Here is a 23524-nt window from a genome sequence, read left to right as displayed (position 1 = left end):
ACGACACTGTGTGCTCAACTGGGTGCACCACTGCCCTGTCCCAACAAATAAAACTTGAAAACAAACATAAGGCTCACTTGGCACAGTACACACATTGTCATGTATGAGGACCAGGCTTCAAGTTCCTGGTTCTCCCTTCACTGCAGGGGGAAGTCTCACAAGTATTGTAGATGTCTTCCTTCTGTCTATCTTGCTCTCCTTCTCTATCTAAAAAAAAAAGATGTGTGTGGAGGGGGTAGATAGCATAATGGTTATGCAAAGAAAGTCTTATCCCTTATGTTCTGAAGGCCCAGGTTCAACCTCTCACATCTTTATAAACCAGAGCTGAACAGTGCTCTGGTAAAAAAAAAAAAAAAAAAAAAAAAATCCCACAAGGAGTGGTGGAATCATCCCATCATAACTCTGGTGGGAAAATAATAATAAAAAAGATGCAGGCCACAGAACTTTGGTGATGGGTGTGGTGTAGAACTAAACACTGTGATCTTACAATCTTGTAACCTACTATTAATCAAAAATTTAAAAAAATGAAAAAAAAAACACCACAATGTCCTTGGGGGGGGGGCATCCTGTTAGACTGGAGTCCCCTGAGCCCAGTTCCCTTGGTGTCCCAGCTCCTGGGCACAGGATCTACTCACCTTGCCAGTGAGAACATTCCAAAGTTGATTGTGGAATGTTGGAGAGCCAGGCTGGGACTGATGGCTGCTAGGACACTGGAGAGCTGTCCGGTAGGAAGAAGGAGTCTATAGGGAGGGGTCCCCAAGGCAGAAGACTTCCACTGTCCCCCTCCCCAACTCAGAGAGGCTAAGGCTCTGCTCTGCTCAAGGAAAGGCCAGGGGCCATCGGGGCTGCACCTCCAGCAGGAAGATGCCTGGGGTGCAGTCATGGCGCCCTGGACTGGTTCCCAGGATGCAGGTGGGCTTAGGACGCTGCTCCCTGGGGGTGGGGTGGGGCAGGGTGAGCCCTCAGGCACTTACTGAAGTTAAAGGTGGGGCCTGGATCCGGTGGGCGGAGCCAGAGCAGGGGCAGCAGTACGAAGCTGCCAATCAGAAGCAAGGTCAGCAGGTTGAGCAGCAATAGGAATCGAAGGAAGGTGAAGTAGGATTGGATTCCTGTGCCAAAGAGTCCTACAGGGGGAGGATCAGGTGGCTCTCAGAATCCCAGTGTTGGGACAAGTGAGGGCTGACTGACCAGTTTTAACCCGCCTCCTGGGACCTGGATTGAATAGCCGTGATCAGGTCTTCCTGGAGATACCTCCGACAGCCGCCAGGGGGTGCTGTCACCCATGTAAGTTTGCAAGGCCAGCTCTAGGGGTGGGGGGGGTGTGAAGCCTGGGGGTTGACAGGCGGAGGAGAGGGCAAAGACATGGCAGATGACGTCCTCCTCCAGTTTCTCATCCTTCCTTCCTTCCCTACCTTTTTTTTTTTTTTTTTTTGGCCTCCGGGGTTATTGCTGGAGCTCAGTGCCTGCACTAGGAATCCATTGCTCCTGGAAGCTATTTTTTTTTTCCTTTGTTGCCCTTGTTTGTCGTTGTTGTTTTTATTGCTATCATTGTTGTTGGATAGGACAGGAAGAAGTCGAGAGAGGACAGGAAGACAGAGAGGGGAAGAGAAAGATAGACATCTGTAGGGCTGCTTCACTGCTAGTGAAGCGACCTCCTGCAGGTGAGGAGGTGGGGGGGGGGGGCTCGAACCGGTCCTTAAACCGGTCCTTGTGCTTTGCGCCTTGGGCGCTTAACCCGCTACGCTACCCTCCCCCCCTTTTTTTTTTAACCAGAGCACCAATCAGCTCTGCCTTAGGTGGTGTGTGTGTGGGGGATAGAACCTGGGACTTCGGAGCCTCAGGCATGAGATTCTCTTTGCATAACCATTATGTTTTCTACCCCCACCCTAGTATTTCTCCAGCTTGTAAGGTGCACTTGGAGACTCCAGAGGGGAGGCGGGAGGTGCAGGTCCTACCCCCGATCTCGTAGAGCGCCCCCTCCCAGAGCCCGAAGCCCCGGGCCAGCCGCTGCGCCGCCTCCCGCAGGCGCCGTCCCGCCACCAGCCTCCTGCGCCGCCACCGCTGCCAGCACGAGGTCTTCACCCCCTCGGGCTCCCGCAGCCGCCTGCAAGAGGGAGGTAGGTGATGGGGGCACCCCGAGTCATCCACACAGGCTGGGGAGAGGCGCTTTCCCACTGCTGGACGCTTCCCACCTCCCTTTCAGCAGGCGTCCCCACAGAAGCCCCTGCCCTGCCCCGCCTGCCCGCACCCACCCCGCACCCACCGGATGAGGCGCCGGTCCTCCATGGAGTAGGGCAGCTCGCGCACAGGCGAGCGGGACGCACACAGCCGCTCCATCTCCTCCGCCCACAGCTCCTCCCCGGCAGGTGCCGGCTCCCCCGGCGCCTGCCCCGACGGCTGCCGCAGCATCTCTGTGCGAGGCTGGGGGGCGACCTCACCGTCCCGGAAGGATGTGGGGGGATCTGCTGGGTGAGGCTCAAGGTCTCGGTCTGCCGTGCCCCTAAAGAGCGAGGAAGCACTGCGTTGAGGAGGCCTGGGTTCGGGTCCCAATCCCAGCACCCCCCTCCCCCAGCACAGGGTCAGAGGCCTCTTTTTGCCTGTCTAGGAAAAAGACAGAAATATCCAAAGTGCTGGGAAAGATGGGGTCAACCCATCCCGGACAGAGTCAAAGCCAGATCTGGTCTGAGAGAAGCAGAGGGGCGCCCCCAGGTCTGCGCTCACGCCCCCTCCCCCACCGCCCCCCTGTGGCCAGGCCTTCCCGCTGACCCTTTCGTCTCCGTCTCTTCCCGCTGTCTTCTCCACGTGCTGCTTCTCCCTTTGGGAAGCAGTGCCCTGAACCCCGAGAGCCACTCGGCATCTCCAGTGTGGGGACCCCCCTCTCTTCAAGACCTCTGTGCAGGAGGCGTGGCTACAGCTCCTGCCAAGGGAATGGCCCTACAGCTCGCGCAGGGCTGCCCACCTCACACCCCTCCCAGGGCCCCAGAAGATCCCCCGCTCCGGTTCCCTCTTGCACCCCACACTGTGTTCCTTACTCCCACCCTGCGCCCAGCTTACCTGCCTCCAAGGGACAAAGTCCAGGAGGAGCCCCCTCCTCCGGCCGACTCCCACCGGGCCAGGCGGGGCCCCGGGGGGGGGGTCACATGACAGGAACCCCAGCTCCCCGCCGCGTCCTCCCGCACCTCCTCCCTCACCTCCTCCCCCTCCTCTGGCAGTTTCCTCCCCTCTTCCGAGGCCAGCACTTCCTGCGGGGCCCTGGGTGCGGGGCAGGCGCGCAGGTGAGAGAGAGGCTGGGGGCGGGTCGACCTCCCCGCGGGCCCCGAGTGGCGTGCGGGCTGGGCGGGAGTTGAGCTGGCCCCTCCCGGCGCTGGGCGGCGTGGGAGCCGAGGTTCCTGCAGCTGCCGCCTTCCGCCTCCCGGGTGCGCACGGTGGAGTCTCCGGGCTGATGGGGGGCGGGCTGCCCTGAATCCTCACCCTGAGCCCACAGCGTGGGTGCCTTCTACAACTTGGGGAACCTGAGCCTGGCCCCCCAGGGCTTGACCTGGGTGGGGCTTCAGGGCTGCGGGCCGGCGTGGAGGGGCTCAGCTGTCCGGTCCCTTATCTCCTGATGGCAGGATGGCCCGCTGGGCTGCCAGAGTTGGATAGGGACTCTCGGGTGGCCGCTTGGCATCCCGCTGCAGCCGGGCCCCTTTCTCAACTTCCCGCCTCTCTCTGCGGCCTGGATGCAAGCGCCCCAGAAGCGGCTCGGTGCACGCCCCTCTCAAATCCGCGTTTACAGCGGCTGGGTTAGTTCCCTGTCCCGGGAGACCCCAGCATCCTGCTCTTCCTTCTTGCTCCCTCCTTACTATCTTTGGGTCCTCCCACAGCTCACAGCCGAGCCCCCCCAGTGACTTTTCTGCCTCTCCGCCTACCTGCGCCCCCCAGCCCCTGCTCTAAGCCAGATCCCTAGTTGGGGCTGAACCAGTAGCGGCCACACGCACATGGCAGTAGGAAGGGGCAAGTGCTCCAAAGTGCTTATTCCAGGAGGGCTACCCAGAGGAGGTGACCTTCAAGTTGTGTGGGGGTGGGGTGGGGTGGGTGGGTGTATAAAGGGACTGGGCCGCAGCTGTTGGGGTGGAAGTGGGGGGAGAAGCAGAGCAGTGAAAGGAAAGGCCCTGGGCTGGTGACAGATACAGCCTGGAGGTCCCTGAGAACTTCAGAAAAGCCCAACGCTAGCCCCTCCCTCTGTCTCAGTGTAGGCCCCAAGCCCTGGCCACCTGGTCTCTCCAGTTAAGCTTGTGTGTGTGCTGTGTGTGGGAGGGGAGGGGCCTCCTTTTTCTGGCCTCTGTCCCCTTTCTCACCACTGTCTCTCTAGAATTCTTCCAACAGCTCCCTACCCCATCCGGTTGTTTTCTCAAGCCCCCTGGGGTCTCTCTGCCTACTTTTTTTTTTTTTAAATCTTTATTATTTATTTATTTATTTATTCCCTTTAGTTGCCCTTGTTTTATTGTTGTAGTTATTATTGTTGTTGTTATTGATGTTGTTGTTGGATAGGACAGAGAGAAATGAAGATAGGAGGGGAAGGCAGAGGGGGAAAGAAAGACACCTGCAGACCTGCTTCACCTCTTGTGAAGTGACTCCCCTCCAGGTAGGGAGCCTCGGGCTCGAACTGGGATCCTTATGCCGGTCCTTGTGCTTCGCGCTACATGCACTTAACCCACTGCACTACCACCCGACTCCCTACTTTTTTTTTTTTTTTAAAGAGGTCTTTAAGTTAGAAAGGCTCAAGGAGCTAAACTTTGTAAGTTTAGAAAAAACAATGTTGAGAGAGAGAGAACCAGAACACCACTCTGGCATATACAGTTTTTGGGATTTGAACTATGTACCTTACACACACCATATATAGATGGAAGTCCTGCACTTTGCCACAGAGCCACCTCCCTGGCCTCTCTGCAAGGTGTCTCTGACCACAGTTTCATTAGTTACTTATTAACATAATGCACACACATACACACACACAGATAAAGGGCAACAGAGAACCAAAGCCTCATTCATCACCTCACCTCAGTACATACAGTGCCAGGGACTGAACTCCAGACTTCATGTTTTTAAGTACAATACTCTAGCCACTGAGACATCTTCTGGGAATTTTTTTTTTTAATTAAAGATTTATTTGTTTTGTCACACACACATAATGAGGTTGCATGGAAAGAGGCCAGAGCTTATGCTCAGCTCTGGCATAAGGTGATGCTTAGGGATTCAACCTATAACTTCTGGGGTCTCAGGCATGAAAGTTTGGTGCTCTGCCAGACTGAGCTACCTTCCTGGCCTACCTTTTTTCTCTCTCTCTCTCTCTCTTTTTAAACTGGAGCACTGATTAGCTCTGGCTCATGGTAGTGCTGGGGATTGAACCTGGGACTTTGGAGCCTCAGGCATGAGAGTCTCTTTACATAACCAGTATGCTATCTACCCCCAGCCTGTTCTGTCCTTTTACCAGAGCACTGCTCATCTCTGGCTCAGGATGGTGCTGGGGACTGAACCTGAGAGCTCAGAGCCTCAAGCATGAAGGTCAGTTTGCAGAACTGCTGTGCTGTTTTCTCCCCAGCTCCCTTGCTTACTTTCAAAGTGGAGTTTCTGGATACAGTGTCTGAGACTCAGCCGGACTCATGACTGCTGAGGGTGATTAACCTGTCAGTGTCAGTTTTCTTTTTCTGCTGGGGATCGAACTTGGGACCTCGTGCTTGAGAGTCCAGTGCTTTATCCATTGCACCACCTCCCGGACCACTCAGTTTTCTATCTGAGAACTGGGTAGTAAGAAAGCCAGGTTGTCTTTCCTCCTGTTCTCCACTGAAGTCAGGAAATCCTGTGAGCCATCCCCAGGTCAGGAGGGGAGACATGTTCCCTGTGGGGTATATGTGTGTGTGTGTGTGTGTGTGTGTGTGTGTGTGTGTGTGTGTGTGTGTGTGTGTGAGTGTGTGTGTATGTGTATGTGTGTGTGTGTGTGTGGTGTGTGTATGTGTGTGTGTGTGTGGTGTGTGTGTGGTGTGTATGTGTGTGTGTGTGTTGCTGGTTACTGCTTGCTGTCCACTAGAACTTTGTAGTGCCTGTTATTCTGGGTCCAGCCCTAGGAATTGGGCTGGTCTGGAATTGCCTTCATTTGGTACTTGAAGAAACAGAATTGCACAGCGACTGGAATAGACCCAGACTCTAGAGGCCTCCTCCTACTCAGACCCTGGGGTAGGAGGCAGGGAGTGGTGAGAAATAGCAGGGGTGGGCGTGGTGCCTTGACAGAGCCAGGTCACATGACACCCTCAGAGTGCCACTGCCTCTGTGGGAGGACTGGCTGCCCTCCAGCCACCTGGAGCTGGTGGGTCCCTCTGCCCCTCCCCCAGGTGCTGCAGCCCTGTCTAGGGACAGGTGAGCAGCTGGGATGAAGTACCATTCTGGGCGGGACTGCAGTCTTGTCTGCAGGGTGGGGTACCTTGGCCCTCAGAGCCCTGCTCAGTGCAGGTCTGGGGCCCTGGAGGGCCAGGGGAGGTGGGGCACTGCAGCCCTGCTGCCCACTCCTCTGGCCTGGACCCATCACAGGGCAGCGGAGAGAGTCTGGGCTGGGCTGGGCTGGGCTGGGTTGGGATGAGAAGGGGCAGGGAGGCTGCTACCACTGGCCACAAAGGGGTGATTGGGAGAAGGATCTGACAGAAATCAAGGGGCTCTGGACTTTGTGGTCGTCTCCGGGCACCCAGGCAAAGCTGCAGGGCTCTGAGGCAGCAGGGGTTCCCTGAGGTCTTCAGGCAGCTGGGGTGAGGTTCCTGGAAAAGGCCCCTCCCAGGCCTTCTCTACCTGGCCCGGGGCTCAGTAATGGTGCACCCCGGAAATGCACAGGATCTGTCTTGCTGTGAGTAGGCTTGCTGTGAGCAGGCCAAAGTTTGTGGCAGTGTCCAGGTAAGCCCTGAAACTGGGCAGACAGGTGGGGTTCTAGGTCTTTGGCCTCCGAGCGCCTCCCTTCCTTTCTCTTCCCATGGGGGCCCCCCAGCAAGCAGGTGGATCTGGGCTCCAGAGGGTCTGCCTGTGGAGGAGGGAAGGAGTTAGCTCTGGGGCCTGGGCTACGACACACCTTCCAGGATGACTGTGGTTTCAGGCTGGCTGCTGGGGGAGGGGGGGCACATCTCTGCTACCCCTACCCTGTCTCCTGCTGAAGGAGGGGTGGGGCGGACTAGGGGTGTGGAGGTGTGGGGGATGTGGGAGTTGCCTGGAGTTCTGTGGATGGACACTTGAGAGGACCGTAAGGGTGAGCACTGCTCCAGTGGGACCCGTTTGGGCACCCAAGTATCCTCTGAAACTGAGCCAGGTTTCCGCGCTCTGCCAGCCCTGCATTGAGCATGGGGAGGTCGTGTGGGAGGCAGCTGGTGGAAGGAGCTTTGGTCTCCACCCTACCCCCACAGGGGACAGAGCCCCAGACAAGGACGCCCTGGTCCAGCTGTCCCAGTGACGGCAGTGCCTCATTAAACAAAGGCAGCCTGTTCCAGACATCCAGCCCTTCCCCCTCACCTCCGCCCCCACCGCCCTAGCCCAAACTCTGGGTAAGGGGAGAGGGTCTCCTGAGAGCTGCTGGCTTTGGAGCACAGCATGAAGCGACTGCTGTGGTGTGTGTTGGGGGTTCCAAAGTTGTAGAAGGTATTGCCCCGCCTAGGGGTGGGGTGAAGGCTCCGGGCTCCGGTCCACTGCTGGTCTTGAGAGGAAGTGCCTTGGGGTTACCCGAGGGCAGGGGAGGGGTCAGCTGTTTTGACCTTTCCCACCCTGAAGGTAGTGTCCCTTGGGGCTGAGTCCTCCTACCACCCACCGTCACTGTGGGAGGGAGTGATAGCATTAGAGGAAGCTGATGGGGAGCCTCCCAGACCCCACCCCCTTCCTTCTTCCCTCCCCCTCCCCCCAGCCTGGAAGGGGCTTCCCCTAATCCAGGCTGATTTGCTGATTGTTTGGGTTACTCCGGACCATGTGCTTGGCTGTGGGTGGGGGCAGGGCAGGAGCTCAGGCAGCCTGGGCTGTGAGTGGCTGCTCCCACGGTCCCCAAGGGAGTGTGTGGCTTGGCTGGGTGCCTGGCATTGAAAGCCAGCTTTGGTGCCATGCTCCTGTCTCCTCAGATGGCCAGCTGGAGACTTCAGACTCTGTGTCTGGGCGCTGAGCTACTCTAGGTCTGCCGGCAGGCCGGGTGGGAGCTGCAGACATGGCCCAGCCTCTTGCCTTTGTCCTCAATGTCCCCGGGACCCCAGAGGACCAAGAGTAAGTACCCAGGCTGGGGAATTAAGATGTTTCACCCACCGAGGAGAAGAGGCCTGGATTCTAGCCTTGTGGAAAGGGTTCTTTCTCTTCTTGGGCAAAGCCTGAATAGCCCCTTATCCACCCCACTTCTCACCCGGAAGCCAGGAACTCAGCCCCTATGATGAGAGCGAGGTGCATGACTCCTTCCACCAGCTCATCCAGGAGCAGAGCCAGTGGGCATCGGAGGAGGGGGTAGAACTGCAGGAGAGGAGCCAGCACCCCTCAGGTGAGCCTTCCCCTGCTCCCTGACCCCGGGCACCTGGCCGTCTCAAGCAGGCCTGGGGCGCAAGTGAGTGGGCAGAAGCAGCCAGCATCAGCTGGGGACCCGCATGGTGGCTTTCTGTTTCACAGGCAGTGACCAGCAGCCCCTCCTAGAGCCTGAGGGTGCCCCTGACTTCAGCTCGGCCACTCTCCGCATCTTGGCCTCCATGCCCAGTCGCACCATCGGTGAGTGGCAGCCCTGGCTTCAGGGGGAGTCTGCCTGCTGCCCTCTGACCCTCATCTTACCCCGGCCCAGGGAGGCCCAGCCCAGCCTTGGCCGCCTCATGGGGCTCCACAATACACCGCAGTCCTCATGTGGGTAAAAATAGGTTCTTGGGGGAGTCGGGTGGTAGCACAGTGGGTTAAGCGCATGTGGCGCAAAGCCCAAGGACCCGCATAAGGATCCTGGTTCTAGCCCCCGGCTTCTCACCTGCAGGGGAGTCGCTTCACAGGCGGTGAAGCAGGTCTGTAGGTGTCTATCTTTCTCTCCCCCTCTCTGTCTTCCCCTCCTCTCTCTATTTCTCTCTGTCCTATCGAACAACAACAATAGCAATAACAACAATAATAACAACAACAATAAAAAAATAGGCTCTTGGGAACTCAGAGAGCTTGAGATCTCTTAGAGAGACGTAGCTGGGTCCTGGGAAGGGCTGAGGGCCAGTCCTGAGAGAGGGTAATCCCGGGTGCCCTATCCTGTCTGACCAGTTGCCTCCACAGGCCGCAGCCGTGGCGCCATCATCTCCCAGTACTATGACCGCACAGTGAAGCTGCGGCGCTGGGCCAGCCGCCCCCAGCTAGGCGATGTGGGCCGGTCTGCTCGGCCCAGCCTCCGCATGTATGACCTGGAGCTGGACCCCATGGCCCGCGAGGAGGAGGGTAGGTAAAGGGGGGCTGGAGCTCTTCTGGGATGAGGAGAAATGGGGTGCCCCTCTAGAGAGGCAGGGGACAGACTTGGGTCCTGGTCCCTGGAAGAGAGCAGTGGGGACTTGTTTGCTAAGGGTTTGGCCCAGCCTTTTATCACCTGGACTTCGGGATTTGATGGTAGAAACTGGGCCCCTCTGGCTCTCATACACTTGTCCATCAGTGAAACAGATCAGAGAGAGGAACTGAACCAAAGGATGACCAGATGCTTGAAGCTCAGATGAGGGCTCTCCCAGATCACTACTAGCGAGAGCCTTCTAGTCTAGAGGGATCCAGTGAGCCTTCCTGGAGGAAGTAACGCTAGAGCAAATATCTGTTTGATAGGGGCTGTCCGGATGGCCTGGACAGTGTGAGGCAGTGTGGGGAGGTTGGGGGTCAGGGAATGGAGCCCCTGAAACCCGCCCCCCCGCCCCCGCCTGCCCATTTCCTTTGAACTCTGACTTCTCTTTGCAGGCCCTGGGCATGTTCTTGGGGTCCTGTCTCCATCTCACTCTCCCAGTTGATCCAAGGCTCCCAGCTCTGGGGTCAGAGGGTGTGTCTGCAACCCTGACTTGGTATTAGCTAACTTTCTTTCTTTCTTTCTTTCTTTCTTTCTTTCTTTCTTTCTTTCTTCATTCTTTCCTCCCCGCTTCCTCCAAGACTTAGTTATATTTGTTTATTTTTGGTAATCTCTGCTCCAGGCTGACTTTTTCATATTGAGACAGAGAGATAGAGAGGGGAGGAGAGAAACCATGGCACCAAGGCTTCATCCTGTGCATTGGAGGCTGGGCTTGAACCTGGGTTTCACACAAGGCAGAACAGCACACTATTTAAATGAGCTATATCTATGAGGAGGGAGCAGGGCAAGGGGAGAGGGAGAGGACATCACAGCATCCCCCTGGCACATTTGATACCAGGGATCAAATTCTCGCCGCCATCTTGTAAGCCCACCGTTTTAATCCACCGCGCCACCCCCTGGGCTGTCAGTAACTTTCTTGGCATCGTTTTGTACAGTAAAACTGGGGTTGAGATAGCACTTCCTCCCAGGATGGTGTGAAGATGAAAGAGGACAGGAAGGATGCTAGCTGGTGGTGAGATAAACAAGGGTTAACTTAAAGAAAAATGCAGTTAGTGGCAGTCTTCCTTCCCCCTTTTATCATAAACAGGACTTTCTATTGCTGTCATCATAATGGCTTTAAGAATTTGCTACTTCTGCCCAAGAGCCTACTAGTTACTCAAACAAGCTGCACTGGTTTCCCCCTCCCCCCCCCTTTTATTTATTTTTATTTTTTATCAGAGCACTACTCAGTTCTGGCTTATAATGGTGGTGGTGGGGGGGTGGCAGTAGGGGTGGGGATTGAACCTGGGACCTTAGAGCCTCCCCTATCCAAGTCGTACTTTGTATACACAAAAGAAAAAGTAACCTGGGAGTCAGGCGGTAGCGCAGTGGGTTAAGCGCACGTGGCACAAAGCGCAAGGACCGGTGGGAGGATCCTGGTTTGAGCCCCCGGCTCCCCACCTGCAAGGGGGTCGCTTCACAAGCAGTGAAGTTGGTCTGCAGGTGTCTGTCTTTCTCTCCCCCTCTCTGTCTTCCCCTCCTCTCTCAAATGACATTGATGACATCAATTAACAACAACAATAAGAACTACAACAATAAAAACAGGGGCAACAAGAAGAAAATAAATATTTAAAAAAAGAAAAAGTCACCTGTTAAGCTCGTTGCTGTGAGTGGCTATGGGGAGTTGCGAACTATGAAAGGGCCACGCCATTGTGCTGGGGGCCTGGTCTCTTGTGGACACGAGTCCGGCTGCGTCTGCCGGCATAATAAACACGGCTGCCTACACGAAAGCCTCCGTGTGTCCCGTCTCTCTGCCTGAGAATCCAGTAACAGTGGGAAGGGGGAGGGTTGGGGAGAAGACCTTGACGCAAGAGTGCAGATGCAGAGGGGTTCAGAGCAGGGAGCACAGGGACATTGGCTGGGACATTGTGCTGGGAATGTGATGGAGAGGTACAGCTGGACAGGTGGAGAGGGGCTGGCGAGCTGGGCAGAGGCTATGACTCACAGCGTGCAGACAAGCAGGGTGGCCATGCCAGTGGAAGGTGGTAGGGACGGGAAACTGACCACCTCCCTCCCATGCTCCCACAGAGAAGCGGAAACTCCTGGTGAAGGAGCTGCAGGGTCTGACGCTAGCCCAGCGAGAGCACATGCTCCGGGGGATGCCTCTGAGCTTGGCTGAGAAGCGCTACCTGCGGTCAGTGCGCCCTTCCCTACCCCCCATACCTACGTGGTAGTGACCCCTTTCTTGGGCTGGGTTGAGTGGTCAGTCAGAAGAGCCCTGAGCTTGCAGGGGACCATCCTGCTCCCTCCCACCTCTCCTTCCTGGTCTGGGCACTGATGGCCTCTCTGTCCCCAGAGAGGAGACCCTGCCCCCCCTGGGGAAGCAGAGAGTCCGCCAGACCCGGCCTGGGCATTCCTCCTGCTGCAGCTGCCTCCGGGAAGCCTGCATCCTGGTAGGACCCGTGGGTCTGGGTTGGGGCAGCCACGGGTTGGGGGTGGTTCTTCTCCCCTTCCACCCTCTATCTCATCCACTCTTCTTCCCCACCTCCCTCCCTTTCCACTTATCCCGGGCTCTTCTTTTTCCACCCGCATCTCTGAAAGTGTCTCCCTTTCCCTCCTCCTCAGTAGCAATATCACAGGGTCTGTACCCCCAAACATGGTGACTGGGGTACTGCCTCAGGACTGCGTTCCTGTCCTCCAGCGCCCCTCATGCCCACCCCACCCCAGGCCTTGCCCACAGAACCTCCTCTGCTCCCCCAGGCCTCACGCACCCTGGGGCTGGGGCAGATGGAGGGTCTGCACTTGCTGACCCCGTGGCGCTACGCCCTGAAGAGGATCGGCGGCCAGTTCGGCTCCAGCGTGCTGTCCTACTTCCTCTTCCTCAAGACTCTGCTGGCCTTCAATGCCCTCCTGCTGGTGCCACTGCTGGCCTTCATTGTGGCTGTGCAGGCTGCCTTCCCACCCGACCCACCAGGCCCCCTGCCCACCTTCACGGGCCTGGAGCTGCTCACAGGCGGGGTGAGGCTGCTGGGGCCACCTTCTGTCCAGCTAAGCACTGCTGACGGCCAGCGTCCCCTGACCCTGTGACCGTGCCCCCTGGGGTGCCCCCCTCTATCTCTGGGAGCCTGGGCTGGGTGAGGGGGGGTGTCTCTGACTGTCTGGGCCCCATTCGCAGGGCCGCTTCACCTACACTGTTATGTACTACGGCTACTACAGCAACACCACACTGAACCAGCCCTGTGCTTCCTTACCTGAGGGGGCCCCGTGCAGCTCTGGGGCGCGAGGCCTGCCCTACAACATGCCTCTGGCGTACCTCTTCACCATTGGGGTCGCCTTCTTCATCACCTGCATCACGCTGGTGTACAGGTAGCGAGTGGCCCTCCCTCATAGGACATGGTTTTGGTATCCTGATCCACCCACCCACTGTACACCCTTTCATCTGTCCACACCCCACCTACCCACCTAACCACTCATCTGTCTGTTGGCCTCTGCATACCCACCCACTTCTCCTTTCTTCAAAGATCCTTCTTCCTTCCTTCTCTCTCTCTCTCTTTTTTTTTTTTGCCTCCAGGCTTATTGCTGGGGCTCAGTACCTGCACTATGAATCCACCACTCCTGGAGGCCATTTTCCCCATTTTGTTGCCCTTGTTGTAGTTGTTATTGTTGTCATAGTTGTTGTTGTTATTGTTGGATGGGACAGAGAGAAATGGAGAGAGGAGGGAAAGATAGACACCTACAGACCTGCTTCACCACTCGTGAAGTGACCCCCCCTACAGGTGGGGAGCTGGGAGCTTGAACTGGGATCCTTATGCTGGTCCTTGCACTTTGCGCCACCTGTGCTTAACCTGCTGCACTATCGCCCAGCTTCCCCTTCTCTCTCTCTCACTCTCTCTTTTTTTAAAAAGTGTTTTATTCATTTTTGAGAGAGATGCAGAGAGAGAAAGACACAGAGAAGCACCAAAGCACTGCTCAGCTCTGGCTTATGGTGGTTCAATTCGGGGGATTGAACCTGGGACTTCGGGTCTCAGGCATGACAGTCTCTTTGCATAACCACTATGCTATATACCCCCGTCCGCTTCTTTCTTTTTTAACCTCCAGGGTTATCGATGGGGCTCACTGCCTGTACTACAAATCCACTTCTCCTAGTGAACTTTTTTTTTTTTTTTTTTTTTTTTCATTTTAGTGGATAGGACAGAGAGAGATTGAGAGAGGAGGGGAAGATGGAGAGAGAAAGGTAGACACTTGCAAACCCGTTTTGCCACCCATGAAGCTTTCCCCTGCAGGAGGGGAGCGGGGGTTTGCATCCTTGCACGGGTCCTTGCCTTCCACCTCCCAGCCCTCCCTTCCTTCTCTCCCTCATTCCTTCCTTCAGTCAACCACTTATCCTTCTACCCATCCGTGGATCTTTTTAAAAAAAATCTTATATTTTGAAAAATATCTTGATGTTTATTCTTGGATAGAGACAGAAACTGAGAGGGAAAGAAACAGAGAGACACCTGCAGCCCTGCTTCACCACTCAGGAAGCTTTCCCCCTCCCCTGCGGGTGGGGACCAGGGGTTTGAACCTGGGTCCTTGCACACTGTAATATGTGCGCTTAACCAGGTGCACCACCACCTGGCCCCTCCATGGATCCTTCATTTCTTCACTTATTCTTTCCATTCTTCTTTCCTCCCATCATCATCCACCCCTCCCACAGACACTGGCTGTGAGGTAGATGAGCCTGGCCTGCCTTGAGAACCTTGCTCTCTGGGGGAGCAGGCTGCTGAGGCAGCTGGAAAGTCCAGGGGCCCTCGAGGTGTGGATCCAGGTGTTAGGGAGCACAGGAGGAGGCTCAGGTTGGCTCATGAGAGAGGCACAGGCTGGCTGCCCAGGAGAACGATGCTGGATGAATGGAGGCTGGATGAAGGCTGGGTAGGGGGTTGTGGTGGTCAGACAGGCAGGCACCCATGTCTGGGTGGGAGGTGCAGGCCAGGCTAGTGGGGAGGGGACCGTGAGGCCTCTTCCAGTCCACCTGTAGCTGGCAGGTTCCACCTTGGAGACCCTCATCTGGAGCGGCCAGCTGCTCCCACCAGGGGCCAGGAGTGCGAGCTGGGGCCCTGTGGAAGGGGGACGAGGGTTGGCTGTCTGCCTTCTGCTCTGAGGCTCCGTGTTCCCTGATCCTCCTTGTTCATCTTCCTCCTCTGTCCTCTCCAGCATGTCCCACTCTTTTGGAGAGAGCTATCGGGTGGGCAGCACCTTGGGTGTCCATGCCATCACTGTTTTCTGCTCCTGGGACTACAAGGTGACTCAGAAGTGGGCCTCCCGCCTCCAGCAGGACAACATCCGGACTCACCTCAAGGTGGGCTGCTTGGGGGCCCAGGGGCCCCCCTGATCAGGTGGGGGAAGTGCACCTGCTCATAAAGGGCCTGGGGGCTGTGAGGTGGATGCTTCTGGGCTCCAGCGACAAGGCTGAGCAGCATGGCACATCCCGGACGGTCCTCCCCCCGCCCCCTTTTTTTTATTTTTTTTAAATTTTGCTTCCAGGGTTATCGCTGGGGCTGAATCCACTGCTCCTGGAGGCTATTTTTCCCCTTTTGTTGCCCTTGTTTATTGTTGCTATTGTGATTGTTATTGTCATTGCTGTCCTTGTTGGATAAAACAGAGAAATTAAGAGAGGAGGGGAAGACAGAGGGGGAGAGAAAGATAGACACCTGCAGACCTGCTGCACCGCCTGTGAAGCGACTCCCCTGCAGGTGGGGAGCCAGGGGCTCGAATGGGGATCTTTGAGCCGGTCCTTGCGCTTTGTGCCACATGCGCACTTGACCTGTTGCACTAACCGCCCAACCCCCATCCCCCATTCCTCCCCTTGCTTGAGCCACCCCTGGGCTGCTTGTGCTGGTGGGCGCCCAGGGCTTGTTTTCCACAAGCCATTGGAAAACTACACCACAGTCCAGGGTCTCCATGACTGTTAGCTCCTGTGTTACAAGGGAGGCAACTGAGATATTGTCCCTTCCCATGACCACAGGGCTGGCAGATGGCCGAGCTGGGCCTTGGGGAAGGTTCTTTGCCATAAAAAAAAAAACACAAAACCAAATTTAAATTATTTATTTGATAGAGAAAATCAGAAGTTGAGAAGGGGAGAGGGAGATAGGGAGAGAGAGAGAGAGAGACACTGCTTCACCAGTCATGAAGCTTTCCCCCTGCAGAGGGGACCGGGGGCTTGAACCTGGGTCCTTGCACATTGTAACATGTGAACTCAACCAGGTGCACCACCACCCGGCCCCCAGTTCTTTGCCATTCTGTGGGTTTGGGTTGCAGGATTTATGTGTGTGTGTGTGTGTGGACTCCCAGCTTTGACCTCAGTGAGACCCTGGGGGGGGGCTCCTGGTCCATGAGGTGCCCCTCATGCCCACGGCAGTAGGGCTAGTGGGGAAGGATAAGGGTTCATGGTGACTGAGTCCCTGGAGCAGGGGGAAGGACACTGGCAGCCCTGGGGGCAGGCAGGAGGTGATTCAGTCCCTGTTCCCTTGTGGACCTGCATACCGGCTCTCTGTTGTCCAGGAGCTACTGGCCGAGTGGCAGCTGCGACAGCGACCCCGGAGTGTGTGCGGGCGTCTGCGGCAGGTGGCGGTGCTGGGCCTGGTGTGGCTGCTGTGCTTGGGCATCACACTGGGCTGCACCGTGGCCGTCTACACCTTCTCCGAGTTCATGACAGAGGTGCGGGGCCAGGGGGCTACAGGGATCCTCTTCGGGAGAACAGGGTGCAGTGACTGGGCTTCCTCCTGAGGGTCTGGTGCCCCTTCCATCGGACTTTTCACACCGCCGTGTGACCTTTCATGACGCCAGTCTCAAGCTCCTTGTGTTTGTTTTTTCTCATCTTTTTTCTTCCCTGCTGCCTGTGACGCCCTCCTCTTGCCAGTGTGGTTTGACTCCGGGGTGGGACTGGTCTTGGGGGTGGGGTGGGGCCGGCTTTGCTTTACTTGCTACCCTGGACTCCTCCCAGCACCCCCTCACTTCCTGGGACCCTGCCCCACAGCACCAGCCCCCTTTACTGCCCCCTTCCTAGCTGGACTGCCCGGAACCCCCACTGCTGCCAGGAGCCACCACCCCTCAGGGGACTGGCCTTGTTGATGGTTACCTGCACTGACCACTACCCTCCCCCCTGCCCCCTATCAGAGCCCCATGTCTGCTGAGCGAGAGGGGTCGCTACTGGTCCTGCCCTTGGTGGTCTGCCTCCTCAACTTGGGGGCCCCCTACCTGTACCGCTGCCTGGCCTCCCTGGAGCGGCATGACTCCCCAGTGCTGGAGGTGTATGTGGCCATCTGCAGGTGCGTGGCTGGCAGGCAGGTGGGGGCCTGCTGGGACTCCCCCTCTGTTTGCCAGGCCCTCTTCCCTCAGCCTCTGTGCCCCCCGCCTCTCAGAAACCTCATTCTCAAGATGGTCATCCTGGGCATCCTCTGCTACCACTGGCTGGGCCGCAGGGTGAACACCCTGGGGGGTCAGGTGAGGAGCCAGGCTGCTGGGGAGGTGGGAGTCCCCCAAGCCCTCAGGAGGGTGTGACTAGCTTGGCCTACAGGCTGACTGGGGATCCCCAGGGCAGGCTAGGGGCACCTGGGCTGAGCTCTGCCTTTTCAGTGCTGGGAGGACTTTGTGGGTCAGGAGCTGTACCGGCTCATGGTGATGGACTTCATCTTCACGTTGCTGGACACGGTGTTTGGAGAGCTGGTGTGGAGGTGAGGCTGGGGGGCACCCGGGTTCCCCCTGCCCTCAGCTGTGTGACAGGGAGACACTTGAACTCCCATTGGGTGGGACCTTTACTTTTCACCCACCCCGCTCTTTTGTGAAACTTCCTTAGCTCGAGCAGAATTCTTGTGAGACAGGATGTGACCTTTAGATCAAAAAGGAAGACAGGCTTCAACATCCTGTGCACTGCTCAGTCTTGTGCAAAGAGCAAAGGGCAGGAAGGAGGCACAGTGGAGGGGAGGAGGGGTGGCTGGGAGGAGCGGGCCATGCTCATTGGCCCTGCAGGTCTGTTTTGAGAACATGTAAATTTAAAAATAGTAACTGGGGTCTGGGTGGTGGCACAAAGATCTGGGTTCAAGCTCCCAGCTCCCCACCTGCAGGGGTCACTTCATAAGCAGTGAAACAAGTCTGCAGGTGTCTGTCTTTCTCTCCCCTGCTCTGTCTTCGCCTCCTCTCTCATTTTCTCTCTGTTCTGTCCAACAACAGCAGCAGCAACAATAACAACACAGCAACAACAACAATAAAAACAACAATGGAAAAAATGGCCTTCAGGAGTAGTGGATTCATAGTGCAGGCACTGGGCCCCAGCAATAACCCTGGAGACAAAAAAAATAATAGTAATAATAATAACAACGATTGAGGGTAGCGCAGAGTTTGTGCAACAGACTTTCATGCCTGAGGCTCAGAGGCCCCAGGTTTAATTCTCAGCACTGTCATAAGCCAGAACTGAGCAGTGCTCTGGTTAAAAAATAAGAAAGGGGGCCAGGTGGTAGCGCAGTGGGTTAAGCGCACGTGGCGCAAAGCGCAAGGACCATAGTTAGGATCCCGGTTTGAGCCCCCGGCTCCCCACCTGCAGGGGGTCGCTTCTCAGGCGGTGAAGCAGGTCTGCAGGTGTCTGTCTTTCTCCCCCCCTCTGTCTTCCCCTCCTCTCTCCATTTCTCTCTGTCCTATCCAACAACAACGACAGCAATAATAACAATGGTAAAGGACAAGGGCAACAAAAGGGAAAAAACTGCTTCCAGGAGCAATGGATTCATAGTGCAGGCTCGAGACCTAGTGATAACTCTGGAGGAAAAAAAAGAAAGAAAGAAAGAAAGGAAAGAAAGGAAGAAAGAAAGAAAGAAAGAAAGAGAAAGGTAGTGGTGGGGGCAGGTGGTGTGGGTGGTAAATGGTGGCTCACGCATTCGAGCACACACACTCCTGGTCTCTGCCTGCAGTGGGGAAGCAAGGCCTCCAGGAATGGAGCTATGCAGTAACCCTGGTGGGGGGAGCCAAAGATCAGAATGTGACGGAGAGACACCACAACATTGTTCTACCATTTATACAGCTTCTCCTTTTATGTATATATATATATATATTTCCCCTTTTGTTGCCCTTTTTTTTTTTTATTGTTGTTGTAGTTATTATTATTGTTGTTGCAGTTGATGTCATCATTGTTAGATAGGACAGAGAGAAATGGAGAGAGGAGGGGAAGACAGAGAGAGGGAGAGAAAGACAGACACCTGCAGATCTGCTTCACCACTTGTGAAGTGACTCCCCTGCAGGTGGGGAGCCGGGAGCTTGAACCGGGATCCTTATGCCGGTCCTTGAGCTTTGCGCCATGTGCGCTTAACCCGCTGCGCTACCGCCCGACTCCCAACTTTTTTTTTTTAAAGATTGTATTTATTCATGAGAAAGATAGGAGAGAGAAAGAACCAGATATCACTCTGGTACATGTGCTGCCGGGGACTGAACTCAGGACCTCACACTTGGGAGTCTAATGCTTTATCCACTGTGCCAACTCCTAGACCATGAGTCTGACTTTTTTTTGCAAAGTGGTACCATTTAGGAAGCTGCTGTGCCAGTTCAGAGCCATGCACAGCTGCCCAGAAACGAGCAGGAAGAAGCCAGCTGCAGCCCTCAGCCCCTCAGGCAGGGGACGCTGGGTGTCCACCTGCCTCAGAACGGGCCAGGACCCCAGGAGTCGTCGAGACACGATCTATCTGGGTTCCTGCTTTCGGGGGTGGGAACTGGCCCTGCCTATGATCCCCATGGTCCTCTGCCTAGGCTCTTGTCTGAGAAGAAGCTTAAGAGGGGGAAGCCTGAGTTTGACATTGCCCGGAATGTCCTGGAGCTGATTTATGGGCAGACCCTGACCTGGTAAGTATCTCCCACTTGCCTCCGTCTGATGACTTTGTTTCTGGGGACCCTGTACCTGCCTCCTGCAGCCTTGACATTTCCTGAGTGACCGGGGCCTCCCCCCAACCCCTCTAGTGGCCCCACTTTGTGGCCACTCCTGAGCCTAGCCTGGCCTTGGGACCAGAGGGGAGGGCGCTGAGCCAGGCCCAGGTGGCCTTTCTAGCCCCAGTGGGCAGTGCAGGGGTTGTGACACCAGCTTCCAGACTGCAGTCCCCCCTCTTCCTCCCTTCCCCCCTTTCTCCTGTCCCTAGGCTGGGGGTGCTCTTCTCACCCCTCCTTCCTGCCCTGCAGATCCTCAAACTGTTACTCTTTTTCTACATTAAGAAGGTAAGAGTGTGTCTGGGAGGGGGTGCACAGAATGTCAATCCAGGAACTTGGGACTGGGGAATCCCATCCATGGTCTGAGTAGAGTAGAGCTGGCTGTTTAGGACCACCCTCTGGGGTCAGTGCTGACCCTCCACCCCACCTCCCCCCAGCACCACAGACCATTTCTGGATGCCAGTGTGCACTGGGCTGGGGAACTGGGTAGCACCCTGAGCCTCCCCTGTGGTCTCTTGTCCTCGGGTGGGAGTGCCTCTACTACAAACCAGCTTTCTCCCTGGTCCTCTGTCCCCTTGATGTGCACTGGGATGGGCCCTGTGTCACTGTTGGAGGTGGCAGAGCCCCAGCAGGGACCCCTGGCCCCTGGAGGTGGCTATGAATGTCAGTCCTTCCACATCTGAGCACCTAGCATGGGCTGGCCCACAGGGCCTGGGTCTCCCCTCTCAGCCAGGAACTCAGTGCTCCCAGACCTGTGCTCAGTCAGCGACAGCCTGCCTGCCCGGGTCTCTGCCCTCAGCTCAGGGGATGTAGGTGGGAGACCTGGGGCAGTAGCGGTGGCCCAGTGGAACCTTTGTTTCCAGAGGAGCCTGATGGCCAACTGCCGCGCTCCGAGCAGACCCTGGCTGGCATCGCACATGAGCACTGTCTTCATCTCACTGCTCTGCTTCCCCTCCTTCCTGGGCGCCGCGGTCTTCCTCTGCTACGCCATCTGGCAGTGAGTGCACTCGGTCCAGGGCCGAGCCAGAGGGGTGGAGGACACGCGGCTGCCTGGGGTGGGCACCTGGGTTATGCCTGGGGGCTCTTGGGGACTGGGGTGCGGGGTGATGTGACCTTTCGGGTCACTGCCTTCTCAGGGTGAAGCCCTCCAGTACCTGTGGCCCCTTCCGCACCCTGGACACCATGTATGAGGCGGGCAGGATCTGGGTGCGCCACCTGGAGGCGGCGGGCCCCGGCGTGTCCTGGCTGCCCTGGGTCCACCGGAACCTGGTGGAGAACACCTTCCCCATCTACCTGGTGTCTGCGTTGCTGGTGTGAGTGCAGGGAGGCCAGCCTGGGGGTCCCCCACTCTGTCTCCCCCAGGTGTATATGACCCCCATCTCCCGGCAGGGCTGTGATTTACCTCAACATCCAGGTGGTGAAAGGCCAGCGCACCGTCATCTCCCTCCTCAAGGAGCAGATCAGCAATGTGAGTGCCCATCTGCGCCCCGTGCCCTCCCCTCTGGGGACAGAGTCAGTAAGAGGCAGGAAGAGTTTTAAATTCGATCTGGCTGGCTCTGCAGTCTTCAGTGCGTGACTTGTCAAATTTCTCTTTTTACCTCGGCTGCCAGGAAGCTGAGAGCTCTCCATATGTCCATCATTTTGGCTCTGAGGTTCTCCCTTGTCCTTGGTTTGGTCCCGCTTTACCCTGGGACTTCAGAGCTTTAGGATGTGGTACTGGTAGTGCACCAGCCTGAAACTTTGAAGTCCCAGGTTCAATTCCTGGCACCATCATACGTCAGAGCTGAGCAGTGCTCTGGTAAAAAACAAACATGTTTTGCACTTGTGATTCATTGCTCCTGCGAGCTCCCTTACAAGCAGTCTGGGGCAGGGGGGGATTCTGGATGGCAGTGTGGACCACTTCTGTTCTCTTACTGTTCATATTCTGGCCTTCCTAGGAGGGGGAGGACAAAATCTTCTTAATCAACAAGCTTCACTCCGTTTATGAGAAGAAGGAGAGGAGCAGGTGAGGAAGGGCTGGGGGTGTGTGGGACTCTGCGTTAAGGGGAGCTGAGTAGAGAGAGAGAGAGCAGGGGCCAGGCTGCCAGGCCTCCCCTGGGATATCCGTGGCCTCCCTGGGCATCTCTTGGCCTCTGAGAACTCCCCTGTCCTCTGCTGTGTGGACAAGCAGGGGGTGTGATAGTAGGGAAGGTATTCAGTTGGCTGAGAAAGAACAGAAATGAGGGAGCTGTGCACAAGGGGTAGGTGGGGGGCAGACCCCCAAGGGGTGGGAGGGCTGACTGAGACAGCCTTGTGCTGCTGCCCCTCTGGCAGTGTTGGGGGGACAGAGCAAGCCTAGAAGGGCTTTGGACTTTGACATCAGACATTTCACTCACTAGCAAGTGATAAGGTCACCCAGGGTGGGAAGTTTTCAAAACCACTCACTAGCTTCAAGGAACCATGTGAAGTGAGATCAGCCGGAAAGAAAAGGATGAATATGGGATGATCTCATTCATGGACAGAAGTCGAGAACAACAGAAGGGGAAACCACAAAGTACATCTTGGACTGGTTTTGGTGTGATGCACCAAAGCAAAGGACTCTGGGGGCAGGAATGGGGTTGGGGCTTTTAGGTCCTGGTGCATGATGGTGGAGGAGGACCCAGGGTGGGGGTGGGGTGGTGGTGAGCGTGTTTTGCAGAAAACTGATAAATTTTATACATGTATCAACAACTGTATTTACTGTGAAACATTAACATCCCAATTAAAAAACTCACTGGAAAAAAAAAACTGTCGGGCCGTAATGCAGTGGGTTAAGCGCATATGGCTTGAAGCGCAAAGACCGGTGTGGGGATCCTGATTCGAGCCCCTGGCTCCCCACTTGCAGGGGAGTCGCTTCACAGGTGGTGAAGCAGGTCTGCAGGTGTCTATCTTTCTCTCCCCCTCTGTCTTCCCCTCCTCTCTCCATTTCTCTCTGTCCTATTTAACAATGATGGTATCAATAACAACAATAACTACAACAACAATAAGAAACAAGGGCAACGGGAGTCGGGCAGTAGGGCAGCGGGTTAAGTGCACGTGGCGCTAAGTGCCAGGACTGGCGTAAGGATCCTGGTTCAAGCCCCCGGCTCCCCACCTGTAGGGGAGTCGCTTCACAGGCGGTGAAGCAGGTCTGCAGGTGTCTGTCTTTCTCTCCTCCTCTCTGTCTTCCCCTCCTCTCTCCATTTCTCTCTTTCCTATCCAACAACGACAACATCAACAACAACAGTAACTACAACAATAATGAAAAACAACAAGGGCAACAAAAAGGAAAATAAATAATAAAAAAAACTGTTATGGGTTGGGCTGTGACATGCCCCAAGGGATTGTAAAGTTGCAATTTCTTTTCTGAATAGTAAAATTTCTAGTTTTTGAAAAATATTTGTGCTAGGAGAGAGCAAACCAGAGCATCACTCTGGCACACGTATTGCTGGGGATTGAACTAGGGATCTTAAGCTGGAGAGTCCAGTTTAAAGCTGCAGTGACCGAAGTTTCCTGAGGGTTCTCATTCAGGTCCACCAGCAACCTGAAGGGTGAGAAAACAGAATAAAAGCAACTGCCAGGGCACAGTTTGAGTCACTGCCTGTGGTGACCTCCATGTCTATGCCTGTACCTTGCTTTGCTCCTCTCCTGCCTGACTTACGGGGTCCCTCTGATTCTCCCAGGCGCCTCCTGTGACGGACGTGGCAGAGAACTGTTGCAGTTGCCCTTCGGGGTTTCTCCTTGGGAAGCTTTGCAACCAGGACAAACAGCAGGACCAGAACTGAGGCCACCTAAGTGCCCCCCCCCCCCAGATGACCTGGATGCCTGGTATGACAGCGACTGGCTTGGCCCTGCACCTGCTCCCTGTGCTGCCCAGGCCCCTGAGGGCAACACTGGCTCCCTGAGGGCAACACTGAGCACAGCTGAAAAGGCACCATGGTGTAACCCCTGTGGGTGACTCCCCTCAGACTTACGGAGGGTGCAGGTAGAGGGTGGGTGAGTGGGGCCAATGCTACCAGTGGATTCTCCCCTGCCTGGGGTTCTATTTATTTTGATTAAACATGTTTTACAAGA

General features: G+C 56.1%; 2 protein-coding genes across 8 annotated transcripts in view; one reads left to right on the top strand and one right to left on the bottom strand.

Annotated features, from left to right (window-relative positions):
- TMC8 (transmembrane channel like 8) overlaps positions 1-3187 on the bottom strand; it is an 11205-nt gene extending 8018 nt beyond the window's left edge. For 2 of the 4 annotated variants that reach the window (XM_060202836.1, XM_060202839.1), the window contains exons 1-6: positions 3055-3187; positions 2767-2815; positions 2264-2500; positions 1956-2104; positions 975-1124; positions 636-718 (exon numbers count right to left, since the gene is read on the bottom strand). In XM_060202836.1, coding sequence (XP_060058819.1) covers positions 636-718; positions 975-1124; positions 1956-2104; positions 2264-2409 — 528 coding nt within the window. In that variant the 5' untranslated portion in view covers positions 2410-2500; positions 2767-2815; positions 3055-3187. Of the gene's footprint in view, positions 1-635; positions 719-974; positions 1125-1955; positions 2105-2263; positions 2501-2766; positions 2833-3054 lie in introns of all 4 variants that reach the window. The other 2 variants (XM_060202838.1, XM_060202837.1) reach the window with 2 other exon arrangements.
- Positions 3154-23524, top strand: TMC6 (transmembrane channel like 6). Of its 4 annotated transcripts, none has more exons than XM_060202835.1 (21): positions 3154-3275; positions 8118-8256; positions 8397-8521; positions 8647-8742; positions 9274-9432; positions 11603-11708; positions 11871-11967; positions 12275-12532; positions 12690-12880; positions 14708-14852; positions 16055-16210; positions 16670-16821; positions 16915-16996; positions 17129-17226; positions 19283-19375; positions 19666-19741; positions 20317-20450; positions 20590-20766; positions 20843-20921; positions 21391-21458; positions 21881-22036. In XM_060202835.1, exons 2-21 carry the CDS (start codon positions 8201-8203, stop codon positions 21936-21938), a joined length of 2406 nt encoding a protein of 801 aa, XP_060058818.1. In that variant the 5' UTR covers positions 3154-3275; positions 8118-8200; the 3' UTR covers positions 21939-22036. The 4 variants fall into 4 exon arrangements, with proteins under 4 accessions (XP_060058818.1, XP_060058816.1, XP_060058817.1 ...); XM_060202833.1 differs by lacking the exons at positions 3154-3275; positions 21881-22036 and adding exons at positions 6524-6918; positions 23134-23524 and having other exon boundaries at positions 8401-8521; positions 12690-12883; XM_060202834.1 differs by lacking the exons at positions 3154-3275; positions 21881-22036 and adding exons at positions 6524-6918; positions 23117-23524 and having other exon boundaries at positions 8401-8521; positions 12690-12883; positions 21391-21460.

This window comes from Erinaceus europaeus, chromosome 12, assembly GCF_950295315.1.
Source record: "Erinaceus europaeus chromosome 12, mEriEur2.1, whole genome shotgun sequence".
NCBI classification, from domain to species: Eukaryota; Metazoa; Chordata; class Mammalia; order Eulipotyphla; family Erinaceidae; genus Erinaceus; species Erinaceus europaeus.
Note: the sequence above shows the minus strand (reverse complement) of the source record. Positions and strands in the feature narration are given on the sequence as shown.

Bases quoted from the DNA above. Each gene is read 5' to 3' on its own strand.
- TMC6 (XM_060202832.1), top strand. From the start codon at position 6,851: ATGCACAGGATCTGTCTTGCTGTGAGTAGGCTTGCTGTGAGCAGGCCA. The intron at 9,433-11,602 runs GTAGGTAAAGGG...ATGCTCCCACAG, and splicing joins CATGGCCCGCGAGGAGGAGG to AGAAGCGGAAACTCCTGGTG. The intron at 19,376-19,665 runs GTAAGTATCTCC...TCCTGTCCCTAG, and splicing joins TATGGGCAGACCCTGACCTG to GCTGGGGGTGCTCTTCTCAC.